Here is a 19,438-nt window from a genome sequence, read left to right as displayed (position 1 = left end):
TTTTTTGTGAAGTGTACACGTTGTTAGTGGGTACAGAATAGTGCTATATGTTATGTATACTTACATGGTCATAAATTTATAAAAAGTTAGTCTATTGTTTAAATTTGTAATTGGTTGTTAGCTCTTACACATTGTCACGTGCATATACATAATGTAAGAATGAATTTACGATATAATTGTTCGCTGGTTACATAGAGTTCATATAGGCATACAAATTGGGGTTTGATTAGCTATACCGTGTATGTAATTGTTAACACATTATATCTTTTTCACCTTATTTTGTAGCATGTGAAGGGCAAAGATAGCTTCTTTTGACAAATCAATGGATTTCAATCAATGCTGGTGGAGCAAAGAAATTATATTGGATAATTAGATAGTTTCATTATGCTAGACTCATAACACTCACTAGAATGTACTTACATTTAGTTCTTAATGCATTATCACATGTTCAATCTATTTTACAATGTACTAGAGGAAAAAAAAAGTTAAATTGCTAATTTTAGATTCTATTTATCAGTATTGTACATCTAGTTAGTATTTAAGTAGTATTTGTTGTTAATTTTTTTATTGTTAGCTCGATTTGTTTTACAATATATCCAACGTAGTAACTTCGATTCTATCAATTGGTAAAAAAAAAATTTCTATTGCTAATTAGTAACATCCCAATGTTGTATCCCATGTTAGTATTTATTGACTTTTTGTTGATATCATCTTACAAACTGTTTAGTCCATTTTATGATATGTTTAAGGAAATAAAAATTTTTGTTTTACAAATTGGTGAAAACTAGTTACATTTAGTTATTTATAAGTTACATACATGTTGATTAAACACAAATTTAACTAGTCATATACCACTATTATGGAAATAGTAGCTTTAGGTAAAATTTTAGTTGTCAATATATTATAATCTCAAAAGGTAGTAATTGCCCATCAGTAAATTTGTAACACCCAATCATAGTGTCACTCGTTTCCGTTTTTATCAAACTCCAAACTAAAAACCTTAAAAACGTGGTTGAAATATCAATTTTGGCATACTTCTATCATTTAATTGATCTTTGAACAAATATCCTTAAGTTTCTTTGTTGTGATGCATATAAAAATAAACCAAATGAATACTCTAGTTATAACATTATGGACAACAATTCTAATGGATATATACAATGCTTCAAACAAATCTATAAATTGAACAAAAATCTACGATGATTACAATGATATCTACAAGGATTCTTACCTATCACTACATAACATTTTGTATAAATCGAAATTGAAAATTTACAAATGTTGTGCTAACAAAAATCTATAAAAAGAAATTAAAAGAGTTATACAATGCTGTTAATTGAGTTTCACTTGCTCCATTTTTTCTTCTCAAGTTGATTTCTTCTTTTTCTTTCTAATTATAAATGGTGGGATTGGTTCTGCAAGGTCAATAGTTCCCACTTTTTATATTTCTTCCTTTTCATTTGGATTCTTCTTTATTCTTTTCCGTGCCATCTTGCCACTGCTCATGCAAATTGTAAAGGTTATTTACTTTATTCAGTACATATCAGTTTGGCTATTAGTGATTAGTTAAATTTTTACTCAATCAGCGTTTGGTTGGATCAATACAATCAGCGTGTATGTAACTTATAAGTAACCAAGGGTCCGTTTGGTTGGATCGAAAGGGAAAATATTTTCCTAGGGACAAGGGAAAATATTTTCCATCAAAGTCATGTTCCTGAAAAATCACTTCCTTCTCCATAATTTTCCAGTGTTTGGTTATTAAGCGAAAATATTTTCCAAATTCCTTTTTTCATAATTTTCCAATGTTTGGTTTGTCAATGAAAATATTTTCTAATATGTTTGTTGATATGTTGCAAATATTTTCTACTCTTAAAATATTCATTTCATTACAAGTTAATTTTAGTTTCTATCCATTATAATCATATTATCATTTCTATAAAATATTTATTCATATTACATCATTGATTCTTAAATGGAATTATTAATGATACTAATGAATTGGCTGGAAAAGAAGAGTTAAAAATCAAACGAAAACCTAGCTGAACACTATTCTTTATTGGTATAGTATCATGTCATTATGTTGTTATGATACCCCGACTTTTAGGATATTACGGTTTCTATATTTTATTTTTTGTTTTGAGACATTGTTTTGTTTTAAAGGTTAGAAACCCTAAATTCTAATCAAAAGAAAAAAGAACCCTAGTTTACTTGTGACTAACCGATTTTCTTAAATCTCTTATGTTTTAATCGAAACCCTAATTGTAACCAATGGAATTGTAAAATTCCTCACATTTTTCTTAAAATTCCTTTTATTTGGCATTTATTCCTTTCTAATAGCTTTACTACTCATTCACACCCTCAGTAATTGCAATCAACCATAGAATCAAGGGTTTTCCCTGTAGGTTCTTAGTTCGGGTAAATCAGGGCTTTTTGCGTATTTTGACCGTGAGATCACTTAGTGAGATGTGTGCACTAAATTCGGTGATTAAGGGTGAGTTTAGATGATATTAAGTGTGTGAATAGAGGTGATAATAATAAGTTAGTGAATTATAAGTTAAAACCCTAGTATACGCGATTTAAGAAAAAACGGGTTGAACCGACGGGTACCGTTTGTTATCGAGTGAGTGCACCACTTGAACACTACTTTATTACCTTAATCTCCTTGCTATTAATTGATTAATATCAGCCCCAAAATATCCTTAAGGCAGCCGAAATATTGGACCAAAAATAAGAGAGAAAAGAACAAAATTTGACTACCAATCAAAGTGTGACACTTGTCACCTTTGACCCAAATTCATTTCTATCATTTTAACCTTCTTGAAACTTCATTTGAGCTTTCATTTACAGCCTTCCAGCCATGAGAGTGAGAGGAAAAAGAAGAAAGGAAAAATCGAGAGAAACAAGAGGAAGAACAAGAGAAAAAATTCTGGTTGTGTGTAACCCATCCAACAAGCTTGGGAGTTAGAACAAAAGGAAGCTAAGGAACTTGGTTCATGAAGTACAACCTTGTGAACCAACCTTTGGAAGGTAAAGCAGCCTTGAACTCTTGTAAAAGCTTGTAGCAATTGAGTAGAAATGTTGATTTTGATATTGTAAGATGCTAATAAGGGTTAATGATGGTTTATATATCACTTTTGTGGGTTTGTATGGAAGATTTGGTGATTTCTATGGTGGTTTGAGAAAATTCCAGCAAGTGATACAAATTTTCAGTTTTGATGCTTTAAATTTCTGATTTGGATGGATATGGTGCATGTTCTTGAGTTAGGGTTGAGGTTTTCAACTGTATTTCTTGTTGGTTAGATGGTATATGATGGTTATAATCTTGTATAGGAAGTTGAGGTAGTGAATCAAGCCAGAAATAAGAAAATTAGCATTGGACAGCATGAATTCCAGTTTTCGGTTTTGAAGATACCCTGTTCCGCCCGGTCCTGTTCGGCCATGATGGAGGCCGAATTGGGCTTAGAACAAAACATGAAAATTGTAGGGAATACTATTTTATAGTTTTCTGTAAAATTTCAGATCAATCCGAGTACTGTATCACATGAAAAGACAAAAATACCCCTAACTGCCAGAGGTAGAGCTCTGTGGACGGTTTTGACAGTTTACCAATCTGACTGCGTCTGTTCACCCTAATCCATACTGAATTAGCATTTGGCCAAAACACATAAGTTTTAGTGCTATATCTTAGCTTTCCAAGGGCCCTAGAAATGCCTCAATCAGACTTCAATAACCTGAGTTATTGTCATTTATGCATAGTGCGGTTAACTAGCCTGATTGTGAGATTTTGGTTCTGTAAATTGAAATTTTGACTTGGATACACCACGAACTGGACTGAGTGGTCTTCATCAAAGTTGTAGCCCTTTATCTTAGCTTCGAAACGTTATAAATTTCACCTCAATCCGATAAGTGTAGCTTCAGTTGTGTCCGTTACGCTAAGTGATGGCAAATCTATCTTTTGTTTTATGACTTAAACTTCATTTCCGGACATATTCCTAACTTGATTTTGTACTTGTATGACTTTGAGCCTATTGAACGGCTATTGGAATGAGATTATTTTGTGTGTGACTTTGGGACTGATTAAGGAAAAGAATGAAGTCATAAATGGCTGGAAAATAGGTAAATACAAAGGGCGTGCTGCCCAAATTTATGCTCGAGAACTAGGTAGATATACTTGCGACTCGAGTAAGGCTTGAGAGCGAATACCACGTGAACCATCTAGGATATTTGCGTCTTCTTTTATCGAGGTATATGAGTTAGAATTCGGCCGAAACTTGTACCCTTGGCAAAATGAAAATTACGACTAATAGAAATACGTTTTCTCCATTTCTTCGACTCAAATGGTATTTCAAAGTTTCAAAGGTTTAAGAGCGAGCATGAATTGTTCGGCATTTGATAAGTATCGTGAATACTACTCAAACGAGTTGCATTTACTTTATTTTTTTGAAGCGAAACTCCTATGTTTCGAACTTTAAAGAGTTTTACATTCATAAATGATATTTTATCGTAGATTTGGACTCCAACCAAGGAGTTGGACCTGAACGTGACTTTTGAGAGGCACTAGACCTTTGGTGAGTGCTTCCAAATACCTGATTGAACTGGACACTGGTTTTCAATAATTGACCAATATGATCGAATGATATGTGATTGGTATGATCGGGCAAGGGTGTACTTTATCGCACTTGCCCTAATGTGATATGCACTTGTTTATTGTTGCAATTAATTTGAGATACTTGTGCGTGACTTGTAAGTACTGAGCGGTAGTATGTACCACACTCGATCCAAGTGGGAGGTACCTCTGATTCCCGTCTCCGTACTTTTATCTTGATTCAGTCGATTGGAGTGTTAGCTCATCGACAATCTTGGGAACCCAAACCCCACTGGCTAGTTAATCGAGTTGAGCCGGCAAGGGCTTGGTCGATTAAATAACGAATCATGGGTAGTTAATGATGTCGAGTGGAGTGTTATCTCCTCGATTAATCGGTATACTCGAGTATTACCACCAGTGTTTATCTTGAAGTTCGGGCCCGGTAAGAGTTTTGGTTGGTGGACGGAGATTGGAGTTAAGTTGTGCTCTACTGGATTGGTTACTTTACTTGAAAGTTGACGGAGTGTCAACTAATATTTGATCAAACTCTGGTGAAGCAATGAGAATTTGACTCCTGAGAACCATCCGTATCCTTATACTTGGAAATGATTATTGCTTATTGGATTATTGTTTCTTTTGAAAACCAAAAGCACTTTACACTCGTTCATTTGGAAATTTGCTACTTGAAGTGTTAGTGTTCACTTTTATGAACTTGTTATGCTTGCTATCTTTTGCTACGTTGATACGTGTACCTTTAAATAATGATCAACTTGCTATTTGGAACCTCACTGGGCTTTTAGCCCATTTCACTCCATTTGTTTTCCTTACAGGGAGTATGAGCGAGGCGTGAGACGTGTACAGATTAGCGTAGTCTAGTTGTTTTGAATTTTGGAATTGTACTCGCTCTAGCACCTGACAAGGGTTCTTTGTACTTGAATTGTAACCACTTGAAAGTATCTTGGCGTGTAGAAGTTTTGTATCTGGATTTGAGCATCAATGTATGTATGTATTAAGTTGAAGTGGATGTGTTATTTATTTTCTATGGATGTACGTTATTTTTCTTGAGTTATGAGTGAGTGAATCCTGGCGAGAGCTGAGCAGACGACCCACCAAACCCTGGGGTACACCCTAGGGGAAGGTGAGACTGTCACAGTTGTTCCTTTGAAAACGGAGAAGAACCTAAATGCAGAGAATCCTATATTGGAATATAAACCAAGATTTCAGCTCCAGAATCAAAAACCTAATTCATGGTATAGAATTAGAACCATTGGTACATGCAAGCACCCTAATCAAGCCTAGAGTGACTCGAATCCCTGCTTTAAATGTTGTCGACCTCAGTTGGATAAAAAATCTGGAATAATTCAATACATACAGAGGGAAATATAAGCCAAAATATAAAATATTGCTCAACAAAAATGAAAATCACATCTCCAAATGGAAAATGGTCCCAAAAATATTAGTTGCCCAGGTAGTAAATCATGGATGCAAAAGGAAACATCTATACAACACGTCACCAATATTCATGTAAACGTTTTACAGGAAAAAATTTAGTGACCAGAGCTTTGAACAAATCCAGTTGGCCTGCACCTACAAATTCCCAAGGCCACAGCAAGCGGCAAGGTACTCAGTCAGCCCTCCTTTTTTCCACTTCTAGTTCACCTCCAAGGTTCAATGGTGCTGAAACACAACAGGAAAAATAAATATCTTAATACGTGATAGGATGTAGTTCTTTCTTAACTAACCGGTGCTTTCTTTTTATTTTAACATGCCACATGCATTGATAACTCAGCAATGACACAATGGACATTGTGAATAACCAGTAAATAAACCCCCAACAAGGATTTATAATGACTTACCTTACTATCTATGTGACATACATATGGGCATGTTGGACAAAAGAATCTGGCGGGGCGGTCCATATGCGGCAATTCATATTGCAATAACATCCCACAAGTCCGGCAAAATTCCATTGCAGTCTCTTTTAGGATAATCCACTATTTATGTATGTCTCTACAAAATTAAAACAAGGGGAAAAAAGCATCAGAGTAACATAATATTAGCACACAAACTTAATCTTCACTTGATTGTTTCATTCACAATTTAAAATAAATAAGTAATACATATGCAAGATGCGCAAAAATGAAGCACTAACACAGTGGCCATAAAGAAAGGAAAACAGAAGTATCTGGATGATTAGAAAAGAAAACAAACTTTTTGATTTGACTCAAAATGATGAGCATTTCATTCCTTTCTATTGTTTACCTTTTGACACACACACTCTCTCCTTTCTCTTCTTTCTTCTCCCTAATCCCAGAAGAGTATATGCGCAACTGAATGAATATTTAAGATACTAGAGAACCTCACTTTCTAATTCATGATGTCAGTCCTACATCTTGATGGACTCACCATGACTTCAATTGTTCTACATAGTATTACAAGACACTTATTCAACAAATTTAGGATTTGTTCCAATAAGATTTTACCATCCAAAGCAACAAGCTAATGGCATTCAATGGATCAAGTATACCATATTACTTGTACCAGTTAAGAAATGAGATATTTCACCATCTAAATCAACTAGTACCAGTTAAAAACTTAAATATCTTAAAGAGTTCAGACCAAACCAAAACTCACAAACACACCAAGAGGGAACAAAAAAGAAAGAAGAAAAGCAAATACTGCCATTGTACGTCCCCTTGTTCAGCTATCAAGATGCACAAGTAAAGGAGAAAAAACAAAAGGGCAACCTGTTTATGCCTTCCATTCTTCTACATGACTAAGACAACAAATTATGGATCATTCAAAAAAGTTGCAACCTACATGTTTAAGAATCTTTAGAAAAAATAAACCAAAAAAGTATTCACCTAAAGTAAAATCTGCGTGTTTCGAGACTCCGTTGAAATGGTTGGGAAAGCTTGCCATTGAAGACCGAGCTAGATCATTATGCAACTTAAATTATCCATCACAAAACTATTTAACCAATAAAAAGAAACGTCCACACAGAATAATGATTTCAGCTTCTCTTGGCTCCATACAAGAGTGCTCAAGGCAGTTTTGTCTTGCAATATGTAGGCCAACTTTGGTTAGTTAAAAGTAGACACTATATACTTGCAAACAACAGAATAGGGAAAAGCATACATACTAGGTTGCAAAGACTATAACAAGTGTAAAGCTTTAATTACCAAACTCAACATCGAATTATTCCAGTCAGCAAATTGAACAAGAATTCCTACAATAAAGGAAAGAATCACAAACTCAAATTATATCTAAATATTGGATACTACAGAACAAAACAATAGGTAGCAAGGTGGCCTTCCAATTAATGGTACAACTACCAATATGGAAAACATCTTATCCTTAGCAACTTGAGCAGTCATACTAAAAGATTCAAGCATGAGTAATAGCCTAGACTCTCCAAATTGAGAAGTGAAAATCTAGATCTGTGTGAAAAAACAAAATAGAATTGAGTATATTGTTCGGCTCAAGCAGAAAACATTTCTAAACACCTTGCGAACGTCTTAACAGCTTAACCTTAACCCCAATCCCAAAACATAAATCGTAAAATTTAAATTCTCCAGACAAGAAATCCCAACATTCAGTATTCATATCGCTCAGAGAAATCAATAACAACCATATACATTTAACAACAAATTTCTCAATAGAAAGACAAAATCAAACTCTAAGGACACCAATTGATTGATAATTTACGAAAAACTACTGAAGTTTCTTAATCTATCAATCAATTGATACAAAAACAATCGTGCAAGCTCAAGCCCTTACCCCAATAAGAATCGTCAGAAAAGGGGAGCGGAGCAATAAATTTTACCAGAATTCCTAGAGCTTCATATAATTATAGAAAAAGAAAACTGAAAACTAAAGACAAAAGAAGTATCTTTCAGAAAAAAAATCCAAATTCCTCCGTGAAACTAGTGTCACAATTCTCAAGAATTATAGCAACAAAATTAAAAAAAAAATCGATAGAATCCTAGACTGGAGCAACCAATTTTATCAGATGTTTTTGGAAAAATATAAAAGATATTCAAGACAAAGCCCTAAATAAGAATCTCACCCAAGGCACCTTGCCAGAGTTGGAGATGGCTGCCATCAGAAATGATGATAGGGTATAATTTGTTAGTAATTTTATTATTGATTTCCCCTTCTATCCCTGACAAATATTGTGTTAATTGCTGATATTTACTCATATTTGGTATTTGGAATCAATTTCAGGAGTGAAACAGAAAATTACCAAAAAGGAGGGACTTGTATGGAAAAATGCAGACTTCTAAGGGCTTCAATCCTTGGGCCCTTGGATTGGTGGGGACCACAAAGCTATAAGTCATTTGGGCTCTTCAAAGAAAGCTACGTAAAGAGACTTGGAACAAGAAGTATTTTGGAGGCTTTGTCCACATGTGTGGGGACCACCTAGATAGCTTTTAGTCATCTTTCTTTTGGCTCTTTAAAAGGGGACAACGTACAGAAGCAAAGGATATCTCTAGTTTTAGTTGAGTTTTAGTTTCTTTTCTTTCTTTCTTTTGACTGGCCTCTGACACATGCCAGGTGTTCGACAAAATTCCCCAAAGGGAAAAACACCATTTATTCCTTGCTTTCTAGTAAAAAAACCGCAATGCCTTTGCAATCCAATAATTCGTGTGGTGATTTAATTATGTGGCGCGGCTAAACCTTTCATCTAGTCAAGGGTCAACTCGACGGCGCAGTCCCGAAAATCTGTGAGATCTAATTAGTTTTCACGCGTTCCTTAATTTATTAATATTTGCACGTTGTCTGCTTGTATTCTCATGGGATTATTTTATTAATTGGATGTCAAGGGCCCGATGTTCAATGTGATTTATTAATCTCGTGCCAATTTAGTCAATTAAATCCGTAATTGTTTGATTGATTAATATTAGTGGCAACTGGTGTGTTCACACACTAGGGGAACGTGCGATCTAATTTAAATAACCCTCGTAGCGTGTTATTGATTAGGGCTAGGTTTTTCTAGTTATTAATGCAATTGGAAAATTAGTTCTTATGGTCGTACCTAGGAGTATTTTCTGGTTAGGGGTGATCAATGGTCGTACCTTGGTTATCAATAATTTAAGGAAAAATTGGTTGTCAGAGTTCATCGGCAACTATAACTAGTTTATTAATAAATTAAGTGAACCTCTCTTGCATCAATGATCGGATAAGTGGACTGTGCCTGAGTAGTTGCATCCTTGGCTAGAATTTAATCATTCTTGATTTAACTCCTGCTATATTTGTGCTAGTCAATTATTTATTTATTTCTGTTGAATTATTCAATTGATTTTAGTTTCATTCTGGTGAAATCCCCCCTTACCAATTGGCATTTAAAAAGAGACAAATATCCCCAGTCCCTGAGGAGACGACCCTACTTGCCACTGTCTACTATTCAGTAATTTTCGTCAACTAATTAATTCTGGTATATCGGGTTAAACAAACTCTTCGGGAACAGGGTGAATCAAGTATCCCATTGCACACCTAGAGTCCTTGCTCCAGTACCTAGGATTAGTTATTGACTGCTTTTAGTGGTAGTTAGGATTTTATTATTATTATTACACAGGTTCGGCACCTGTCAATTTTTGGCGCCGTTGCTGGGGACTGGAGTTATTATTTGTTTCTTTTTAAATTCATTTTTTTCTGTCCTAATTTTCTGGTTTTCCTCTAGTGTATGCCTCGATCTTCTCGTACAGGTGATTTGATTTTTGACCCCTGAGGTAGAGAAGACCGCGCGTAGAACGAGAAAGGAAACCAGATAGCTCAGAGAAGAGCACTCCAGTGCTACATCTCAGAGACCCGAGTCAGAAGTTGAACCAACAGATTCGTTTGGTAACACTTCGAGTGACTCTGACGAGGAGGAAGGCACCATGGCTAATGCACGAACATTAAGGGAGTTGGCTGCTCCTGATTTAACTCAGCAGCCTTTATGCATTACTTTCCCGAGTTTGAGCGATAACACTTCATTTGAATTGAAATCAGGTCTAATTCATCTTTTACCTTCTTTTCTTGACTTACCAGGTGAGGAGCCGTATAAGCATCTGCAGGAGTTTGATGTCGTGTGCAATAGTATGAAACCCCCGAGAATCACAGAAGAGCAGATAAAAATGAGGGCGTTCCCGTTCTCCTTGAAAGATTCTGCGAAGGACTGGCTGTACTACCTGTCACCAGGTAGCATCACCACGTGGGACCAATTGAAGAAAAAATTTTTGGATAAATATTTTCCTGCGTCCAGGGCTGCAAGTCTGAGGAAAGAAATTTGTGGGATCAAGCAGCATCCAGGGGAGTCACTCTATGAGTATTGGGAACGGTTCAAGAACTTGTTGCACAGGTGCCCCCAGCACCAGATAAGTGAGCAGTTGATCATACAGTATTTTTATGAGGGGTTCCTTTTCAGAGACAGAAGCATAATTGATGCTGCAAGTGGAGGGGCACTGGTGAACAAAACCCCTCAGGAAGCACGGGAGCTAATAGAGAGGATGGCAGAAAATTCACAACAATTCGGTACGAGAGAGGATGTTCCAATACGCAGGGTGAATGAGGTAGAGACACCCTCTATGCAGCAGCAGCTAACTGAGTTGACCGCGTTTGTTAGGCAACTGGCTGTGAGAAATGCATCACAAGCCAAGGTATGTGGGATTTGCACTGGTATAGGTCACTCTGCAGACATGTGCCCAATGATTCAGGAAGAAACTACAGAACAGGTGAACATGACTGACCACGCGCCCGCGCCAAGGAAGCAGTACGACCCTTACTCAAGCACCTACAACCCCGGGTAGAGAGATCGTCCCAACCTCAGTTATGGAGGGAATAGGCAACCCAACTTTACACCGAACAGGCAGTCTAACTTTGTGCCAAATAAGCCACCAGGGTACCAGCAGCAATACCAACCCCGACCACCTCCGCCCCCAAGCTCTGGTCCATCTTTGGAGGAGATGATGAAACAAATGATGACAACCATGGCGCAAAATCAGCAAAGGACGGAGGCAACCATTATGCAAAATCAGCAAAGGACGGACTCCGAAATGCAGGACATAAGGAATCAGATAAGTCAAATGGCCACAACAATCAACCGTTTGGATTCCCAGAACCAAGGTAAATTGCCCTCTCAGCCCGAATTAAACCCGAAGAATGTGAGCGCCATGACCTTGAAAAGTGGCAAGGAGGTCCAAGGACCTGCCCCGGTGATTCCTAAGGATAAGGACGAAGATCGAATTGAAAAAGAGTTGGAAGAGGAGGGCGGTGACAATAAAAATTCAAAGGTAATCCCGGACCCACTCATGCCAGTTAGATCCAACCCACCTCCCTTCCCAAGCAGATTGGAGAAACCAAGGAAGCAGGACAAGGAGAAAGAGGTCCTAGAGATCTTTCGCAAAGTGGAGATCAATATTCCTCTACTAGATGCCATCAAGCAAGTGCCGAAGTATGCAAAATTTCTGAGGGACCTATGCGTCAATCGAAGGAGGCTGAGGGGAGATGAAAGAGTTATTGTTGGGGAGAATGTGTCAGCAGTTCTCCAAAGAAAACTACCACCAAAGTGTGGGGATCCAGGTAGGTTTACTGTCCCATGCAAGATAGGTAATACTCTGATTAGAAATACCTTGCTGGACTTAGGAGCATCGATCAACGTAATGCCAAAATCTATGTATGCTTCTCTGAATCTCGGTCCATTAAAAGAAACCGAGATAATAATTCAATTAGCTGACCGAACAAATGCATACCCTGATGGGTTGGTCGAGGATGTGCTGGTTAAAGTTAATGAATTGATATTCCTGGCTGACTTTTATGTACTTGACATGGATGATGATCATTCCCCTGACCCCTCACCTTTGCTACTAGGTAGACCCTTTTTGAGCACAGCACAGACAAAAATTGACGTTAATAAGGGTACATTGTCCATGGAATTTGATGGAGAACTAGTCCACTTTAATATTTTCGATACAATGGAACATCCTGTTAACTCTCACCCTGTGTTTGCTATTCATGCTATTAATCCCTCTGTGTAAGAATTTTCTGAGTTTGCTTGTAGGGATAAATTCAAACTTACTGAGAACAAGTATAAGGGGATGAAAGCACTGTATGAGGTGAAAAGGAGTAGAAAATTAAGAAAGAAGGCTGCACTCAAAGGCTATTTGGATCCTGGAGGAGGGTCACCGATTTCCAGGAAAATTGAGTTACACCCAGATTGAAGAGTGATGGGCTATGTCTAGCCAAAGACATTAAAGGAAGGCGCTCATTGGGAGGCAACCCAATTGTTTCTTTTAATTGTTTGTTTGATTTCGTGTGATAGTTTAAATATGTTTTCCGTGAATTCGACTGATTTTGGGTTTTAGTTTTCGTTTTTCCTAATTTGTAGGTGCCATTCCCTCTTGACGCGCCCGCGTGATGACGAGCAGGAAGCTCACGATCAGAATCGTCCGAACGCCACCGTGATGGCGATTTCAGTGTGTATTGTACCAAGATTAGAAAACGTGAGTTGAAGGCGAGTTTTCAGTCGCGTTTTCATTCCTGCAAGATTTGTACAGGAAACGCGACTTAGAAAACGCGAGTTGAAGGCGCGTTTTCAGTCACGTTTTCATTCCTGCGAGATTTGTGAAGGAAACGCGACTTAGAAAACGCGAGTTGAAGACGCGAGTTGAAGGCGCGTTTTCAGTCACGTTTTCATTCCTGCGAGATTTGTGAAGGAAACGCGACTTAGAAAACGCGAGTTGAAGACGCGTTTTAAATCGCGTTTTCTGTGTCCCAATAAAGGCTTCAGAAACGCGATTTCAGTTCATTTCTTCCTCTCTTCTTAATTTTCCAGGTTCAGGCTTTGGGGGCTCGCATGGTCAACGTCAATGCCAATGTCGCCGGCATGGCACAGAATTTGGCGCAGTTTCTGCTTCATACAGGCTTTGCACCTCCGTTTCCACCTCGCCCTCCACTATGACCCGCGTTCAGGGAAGTTTGGTTGCTTTCCCTCTCACTTTTGCTTCACTTTTGTTTTTTTATTTGTCACATTGAGGACAATGTGTCCTATAGGTGTGGGGGGGATCTACGGGGGTGCTAGTGTTTTCCGTTTTTAGTAAAAAATATATATATATATATATATATAAGTTTTTAGTTTTTAGTAGTTTTTCTTAGTTTTATTTCTAGTTGCTCGTTTTCGTTCTTTCTTCTTGGTGCTTACCTTTCATGTGAATGCCAAAATTGAGATGTGGACTTATTGACTCCAAGTCTACTTTTGCCAAGTTTTTAAAATACAAAGGTATCGGGTTGATATGGTTGGATCCAGGATATCTCCTTGGTGAATATCGGATTGCTTGGCTCTTTTGATTTTTTTGTTAACTTTTCTAGGCGTTGGGAATGACTGTTGGCATTTTAAGGTGAACTGGTCCAATATTGACTCCAGTTCTCCATGTTTGGTAATAATGAGGTGAGCTGCCCCTATGCTTAGTTGTTAGTGTTGGTATTTCGTGTTTTTGGCTTTGTTTGGCTGTGAATAATCTGGACTGTACTCCGCTATTAGTCACTACTGAGTAACCGGGGATCTGCACCTAAAAGTGTCGATTCTCGCGTCAAAATGTGGTACTTCCTATGAGTACGTGGTCGTATAGCGGTAGGGGCTGAGTAACCGGGCTCCTTCATCTAAAAATGTTGGAGTTCGCGTCAAAAGGCTCCGGCGGCTAGAGACTAAGTCTTCTTGTGTCAAATATTATGATTGCTTGAAAAAACGTAAAACAACAAAAAAAAAGGGGAAAAAAGGGAGAATAAATAATAGGGAAGCTTGATGGTTTATGGACTTAATATGGGGACTTGTGTGAATATTTGGACCATTAGCTGATAAATGTTGCGTGCCATTCCTTTTCCTTAGATTAGTTAATTTGGAAATTGAAGGAGTTTGTGGTTTAGAGGCTAACTGGGGGGATGCTTCTTGGATTTTAATTACTAATGCCCGATATATGGTTCTCTCTTGAATATCTTGACAATTTGGTAGATAGAGCAATGACCATTATCAAATTTAGGTGTCTGTATACTTTCCCCATGCTTGAGGGCAAGCATGATTCAGGTGTGGGGGGAATTGATAGGGTATAATTTGTTAGTAATTTTATTATTGATTTCCCCTTCTATCCCTGACAAATATTGTGTTAATTGCTGATATTTACTCATATTTGGTATTTGGAATCAATTTCAGGAGTGAAGCAGAAAATTACCAAAAAGGAGGGACTTGTATGGAAAAATGCAGACTTCTAAGGGCTTCAATCCTTGGGTCCTTGGATTGGTGGGGACCACAAAGCTATAAGTCATTTGGGCTCTTCAAAGAAAGCTACGTAAAGAGACTTGGAACAAGAAGTATTTTGGAGGCTTTGTCCACATGTGTGGGGACCACCTAGATAGCTTTTAGTCATCTTTCTTTTGGCTCTTTAAAAGGGGACAACGTACAGAAGCAAAGGATATCTCTAGTTTTAGTTGAGTTTTAGTTTCTTTTCTTTCTTTCTTTTGACTGGCCTCTAACACACGCCAGGTGTTCGACAAAATTCCCCAACGGGAAAAACACCATTTATTCCTTGCTTTCTAGTAAAAAAACCGCAATGCCTTTGCAATCCAATAATTCGTGTGATGATTTAATTATGCGGCGCGGCTAAACCTTTCATCTAGTCAAGGGTCAACTCGACGGCGCAGTCCCGAAAATCTGTGAGATCTAATTAGTTTTCACGCGTTCCTTAATTTATTAATATTTGCACATTGTCTGCTTGTATTCTCATGGGATTATTTTATTAATTGGATGTCAAGGGCCCGATGTTCAATGTGATTTATTAATCTCGTGCCAATTTAGTCAATTAAATCCGTAATTGTTTGATTAATTAATATTAGTGGCAACTGGTGTGTTCACACACTAGGGGAACGCGCGATCTAATTTAAATAACCCTCGTAGCGTGTTATTGATTAGGGTTAGGTTTTTCTAGTTATTAATGCAATTGGGAAATTAGTTCCTATGGTCGTACCTAGGAGTGTTTTCTGGTTAGGGGTGATCAATGGTCGTACCTTGGTTATCAATAATTTAAGGAAAAATTGGTTGTCAGAGTTTATCGGCAACTATAACTAGTTTATTAATAAATTAAGTGAATCTCTCTTGCATCAATGATCGGATAAGTGGACTGTGCCTGAGTAGTTGCATCCTTGGTTAGAATTTATTCATTCTTGATTTAACTCCTGCTATATTTGTGCTAGTCAATTATTTATTTATTTCTGTTGAATTATTCAATTGATTTTAGTTTCATTCTGGTGAAATCCCCCCTTACCAATTGGCATTTAAAAAGAGACAAACATCCTCCGTCCCTGAGGAGACGACCCTACTTGCACTGTCTACTATTCAGTAATTTTCGTCAACTAATTAATTCTGGTATATCGGGTTAAGCAAACTCTTCGGGAACAGGGTGAATCAAGTAACCCATTACACACCTAAAGTCCCTGCTCCAGTACCTAGGATTAGTTATTGACTGCTTTTAGTGGTAGTTAGGATTTTATTATTATTATTGCACAGGTTCGGCACCTGTCAAATGATCATATTGTTGGTGATTTCTCAGTCTCTCCAATCTCCATTGCTCACTCTCCGTATCTTTAGCCGCAAAGTCGTTGTTTGTTTTTGTTAGAATGTGGGAGTAGGGAGCTCTATTGTGAAGTGCAAGAGCCGCTCGTTTTAATGAAGGAAAATAACTTCAGTAAGTTAAAAGAGGAAGTTATTTTCCACCAAGTGAAGTAAAATATATTCCCCGCGTAAATCTTTTTCCAAGATAAAATGATTACCAAACATGGGAAAATTTGGAAAACATTTTCAGGAGAACATTTTACATTCAAACAAACGCACCCCAAATGTAACTAATTTTCACCAATTTGTGAAATAAAAATCTTTATTTCCTTAAACATATCGTAAAATGGGCTAAACACACCTAATGTCTTTGCTTCACCAGTATTGATTGGTATCCATTGATTTGTCAAAAGACGCTATCTTTGCCTATGACATGCTGCAAAATAAGGTGAATACGATATAATGTGTTAACAATTATATACAGAGTATAGCTAATCAAACCCCAATTTGTATGCCTATATGAGCTCTATGTAACCAATTAACAACTATATATTAAATTCATTCTTGCATTATGTGTATGCATGTGACAGTGTGTATGGGCTAACAACCAATTACAAATTTAAATGATGGACTAACTTCTGTAAATTTATGACCATGTAAGCGTACATAACATATAGCACTACTGCATATCCACTAACAACATGTACACTCAACAGAGAAATTTTAATATCAACTATACCAAAGTTTGTAGAATACATTCCAACTCACGTAACTAATTTTTTCTGTGTTATATCTAATCTCTCTTTTATATATATACATAGTCAAGTAACTAACACCTAACATGATGTACATTTTTGTAAACTGATTGTACCTCATAAATCACCTTGTGTAAGATACTCACAGACAAACAAAGAGTACTCATATAAGTAAAATTACACATCTACTATAGGGAAATGTACAAATTGATCAAATGGCTAAATAACTGCTTCAAATTTATGTGTACAATTGCACTACCTTTTATAGATATACGCATTGAAGTAACTAACATCTAATCTAATGTACATTTTTATAAACTGATTGTAGCTCATAGATCACTCTGTATAAGGTGCTTATAGGCAAATTAGTATTATTCACATAGATAAAATTACACACCCACTGCAGCCTGCAAGGAGATGCACAAGTGGATCAAAGCATCAATAATCATTCCAAATATATGCATACCATTGCAATATGCATATTGCTGTGTTGACTAATTGCAATATGCTTGTGAACAAATAGCTATATGTTTAACAATTTCTATGCATCGTATTGATGAATAACAGATTGTACATTCTGATAAATATGGTGTACATCACACCTTATCTAGGCCAAGAACCATTTCAATGTTATAGATACCATTGCAGTACCTTTCACAGATATACACAGTCAAGTAACTAATACCTAACATGATGTACATTTTTATAAACTGATTGTACCTCATAGATCACCCCGTATAAGGCGCTTATAGGCAAATTAGTATTACTCATACAAGTAATATTACATATCTACTGCTACTTGTAAGGAGATGCCCAAGTTGGTCGAAACACCAATAACCTTTCCAAAGGTATGCATACCATTGTACTATCTTTTATAGATACACACATTTAAATAATTAATACCTAAGATGATGTACATTTTCGTAAACTAATTGTATTTATACATTACACTGTATAAGGTGTTTACAGACAAATCAGTACTACTCATACAAGTAAAAAACATTTACTAAAAATCAGTACAAGTTATGGCTGCAACAGCTAATTGCAATATGCATGTGGACAACTAACCGCATATTCAGTAATTTGTACACATTGTATTTGGTTGGTTGCATGGTGTACATTATTTCAATCAGATTGTACATTCACTAAGTATGTATGTACTGGCCATTCATTGAAGTAAACTATCTATCTAATTTAATGCACTCTCATAAGCACTAATTGTCAATTTCATAGGCGATTGGAACAAATAACCATCTAGTAAAAACATCTGATATAAATGTTATTAATGACTAACATGCTATACGTTCCAATAAACACGGTGTACATCACATACCTTGTTTAGGCAAAATCTTACAAGTTATCAAAAGTTACGCCATACTTTAAAAGCAATTACAAGTAGTAAAATTTATACCGTGCAACAAGTTACACCATACTTTAAAAGCAATTACGAGTAGGCAAATGTCATTGTAATCATGTTATGGGATACCTTGCAACAAGTGTACCTTCTTGATGTTGTCAAGCCATCCTAATCCTTGTTTAGTTAGACTTTCCGAATGCTGAAACCTATGACAAAATCATATATGTGAGTGATGGTCACATAGTGTCACAGTTGTGCACAATAGGTTTCCGATAATATACATATTGTTAGATGACAGTTACGATTTATAGTCATAAATGTACGCATTGTGAGTCAGGCATTGCAGTGTTGTACTCCCTATTTCATTTGTGTAACTCACTTTACTTAACTTTTATCTTTGTATATTGTGATGTAAGCGCCCATACACAGTCGGTAATATAGTTTAAACTATATGGTGTCACTGCTATTCTGCAACAAGAATAAAAAAAAAATAACAATTACCTTCACACTCTCCCTGTTATTTTATATACCTATAAACATTCTAAATCATTTAATTCGTTTATTGAATCAAATTTACAAACACTTGGCATGCATAAGTTTCCTGTGCATACGTTCTTTAAGTTGGTTCTCAATGTATCTAATTTATACTACCCATATGATTTCCTTGTTTAGGAGTTTTTGCCAGAATTCCAATTTCATTATTCATGTCACACTGTCTTAAACGAGTTGTACAAACAAAATCATGCAAGTAAATTCATCCTTCTTTTGTCGTAAAACATGCCAAATAGTGCAATGAGTTTACAATATTCTTACCTTTGGGATTTAGTCCAATTCGATTGAGTCTATTTCTGCTTCAAATCTCACCAACTTTCGTCTTTTTGCAGCTTTTATGAAAAATTTTTGTCCCGCAACAGTTACTTCTTGTGTTCCCTCAGTATACTGATTGATGACACTATATTTCTGCAACACTTTCTCCAAAAACCTCTCATCTGAAACTTTCCAATTTGGGGTAGGGATATTATTTTGCTGATACTCTGGAATTGTGAATGAATGTTCACAAGATATGTTTTTAGAGGGAGACCAAATTTCTATTTCATTTGAAGATTTCAGACGAAGAGTCATGCCTCATTAATTTGAGCGGAAATTTTTGGAATTGACAG

General features: G+C 36.5%; 1 protein-coding gene across 1 annotated transcript; it reads left to right on the top strand.

Moving 5' to 3' along the window:
• Window positions 1-10,467: 10,467 nt before the first annotated feature.
• Window positions 10,468-13,526, top strand: LOC113737704 (uncharacterized). Its single transcript, XM_027264889.2, has 4 exons — window positions 10,468-11,372; window positions 11,436-12,599; window positions 12,954-13,068; window positions 13,401-13,526. The coding sequence occupies exons 1-4, from the start codon at window positions 10,468-10,470 to the stop codon at window positions 13,524-13,526; spliced, it is 2,310 nt and encodes a 769-aa protein (XP_027120690.2).
• The last annotated feature ends 5,912 nt before the right edge of the window (window positions 13,527-19,438 follow it).

This window comes from Coffea arabica, chromosome 3e, assembly GCF_036785885.1.
Source record: "Coffea arabica cultivar ET-39 chromosome 3e, Coffea Arabica ET-39 HiFi, whole genome shotgun sequence".
Classification (NCBI taxonomy): Eukaryota; Viridiplantae; Streptophyta; class Magnoliopsida; order Gentianales; family Rubiaceae; genus Coffea; species Coffea arabica.
The sequence above is the reverse complement of the archived record's forward strand: the minus strand, read 5'-3'. Positions and strand labels throughout refer to the sequence as shown.

What these genes read in the sequence shown, in the direction of transcription:
- LOC113737704 (XM_027264889.2), top strand. Translation starts at nt 10,468, where the DNA reads ATGGCTAATGCACGAACATTAAGGGAGTTGGCTGCTCCTGATTTAACT. An exon ending in CATGCTATTAATCCCTCTGT is followed by an intron (nt 12,600 to 12,953) that starts GTAAGAATTTTC and finishes CCTAATTTGTAG; the next exon opens with GTGCCATTCCCTCTTGACGC. An exon ending in TTGTACCAAGATTAGAAAAC is followed by an intron (nt 13,069 to 13,400) that starts GTGAGTTGAAGG and finishes TTAATTTTCCAG; the next exon opens with GTTCAGGCTTTGGGGGCTCG.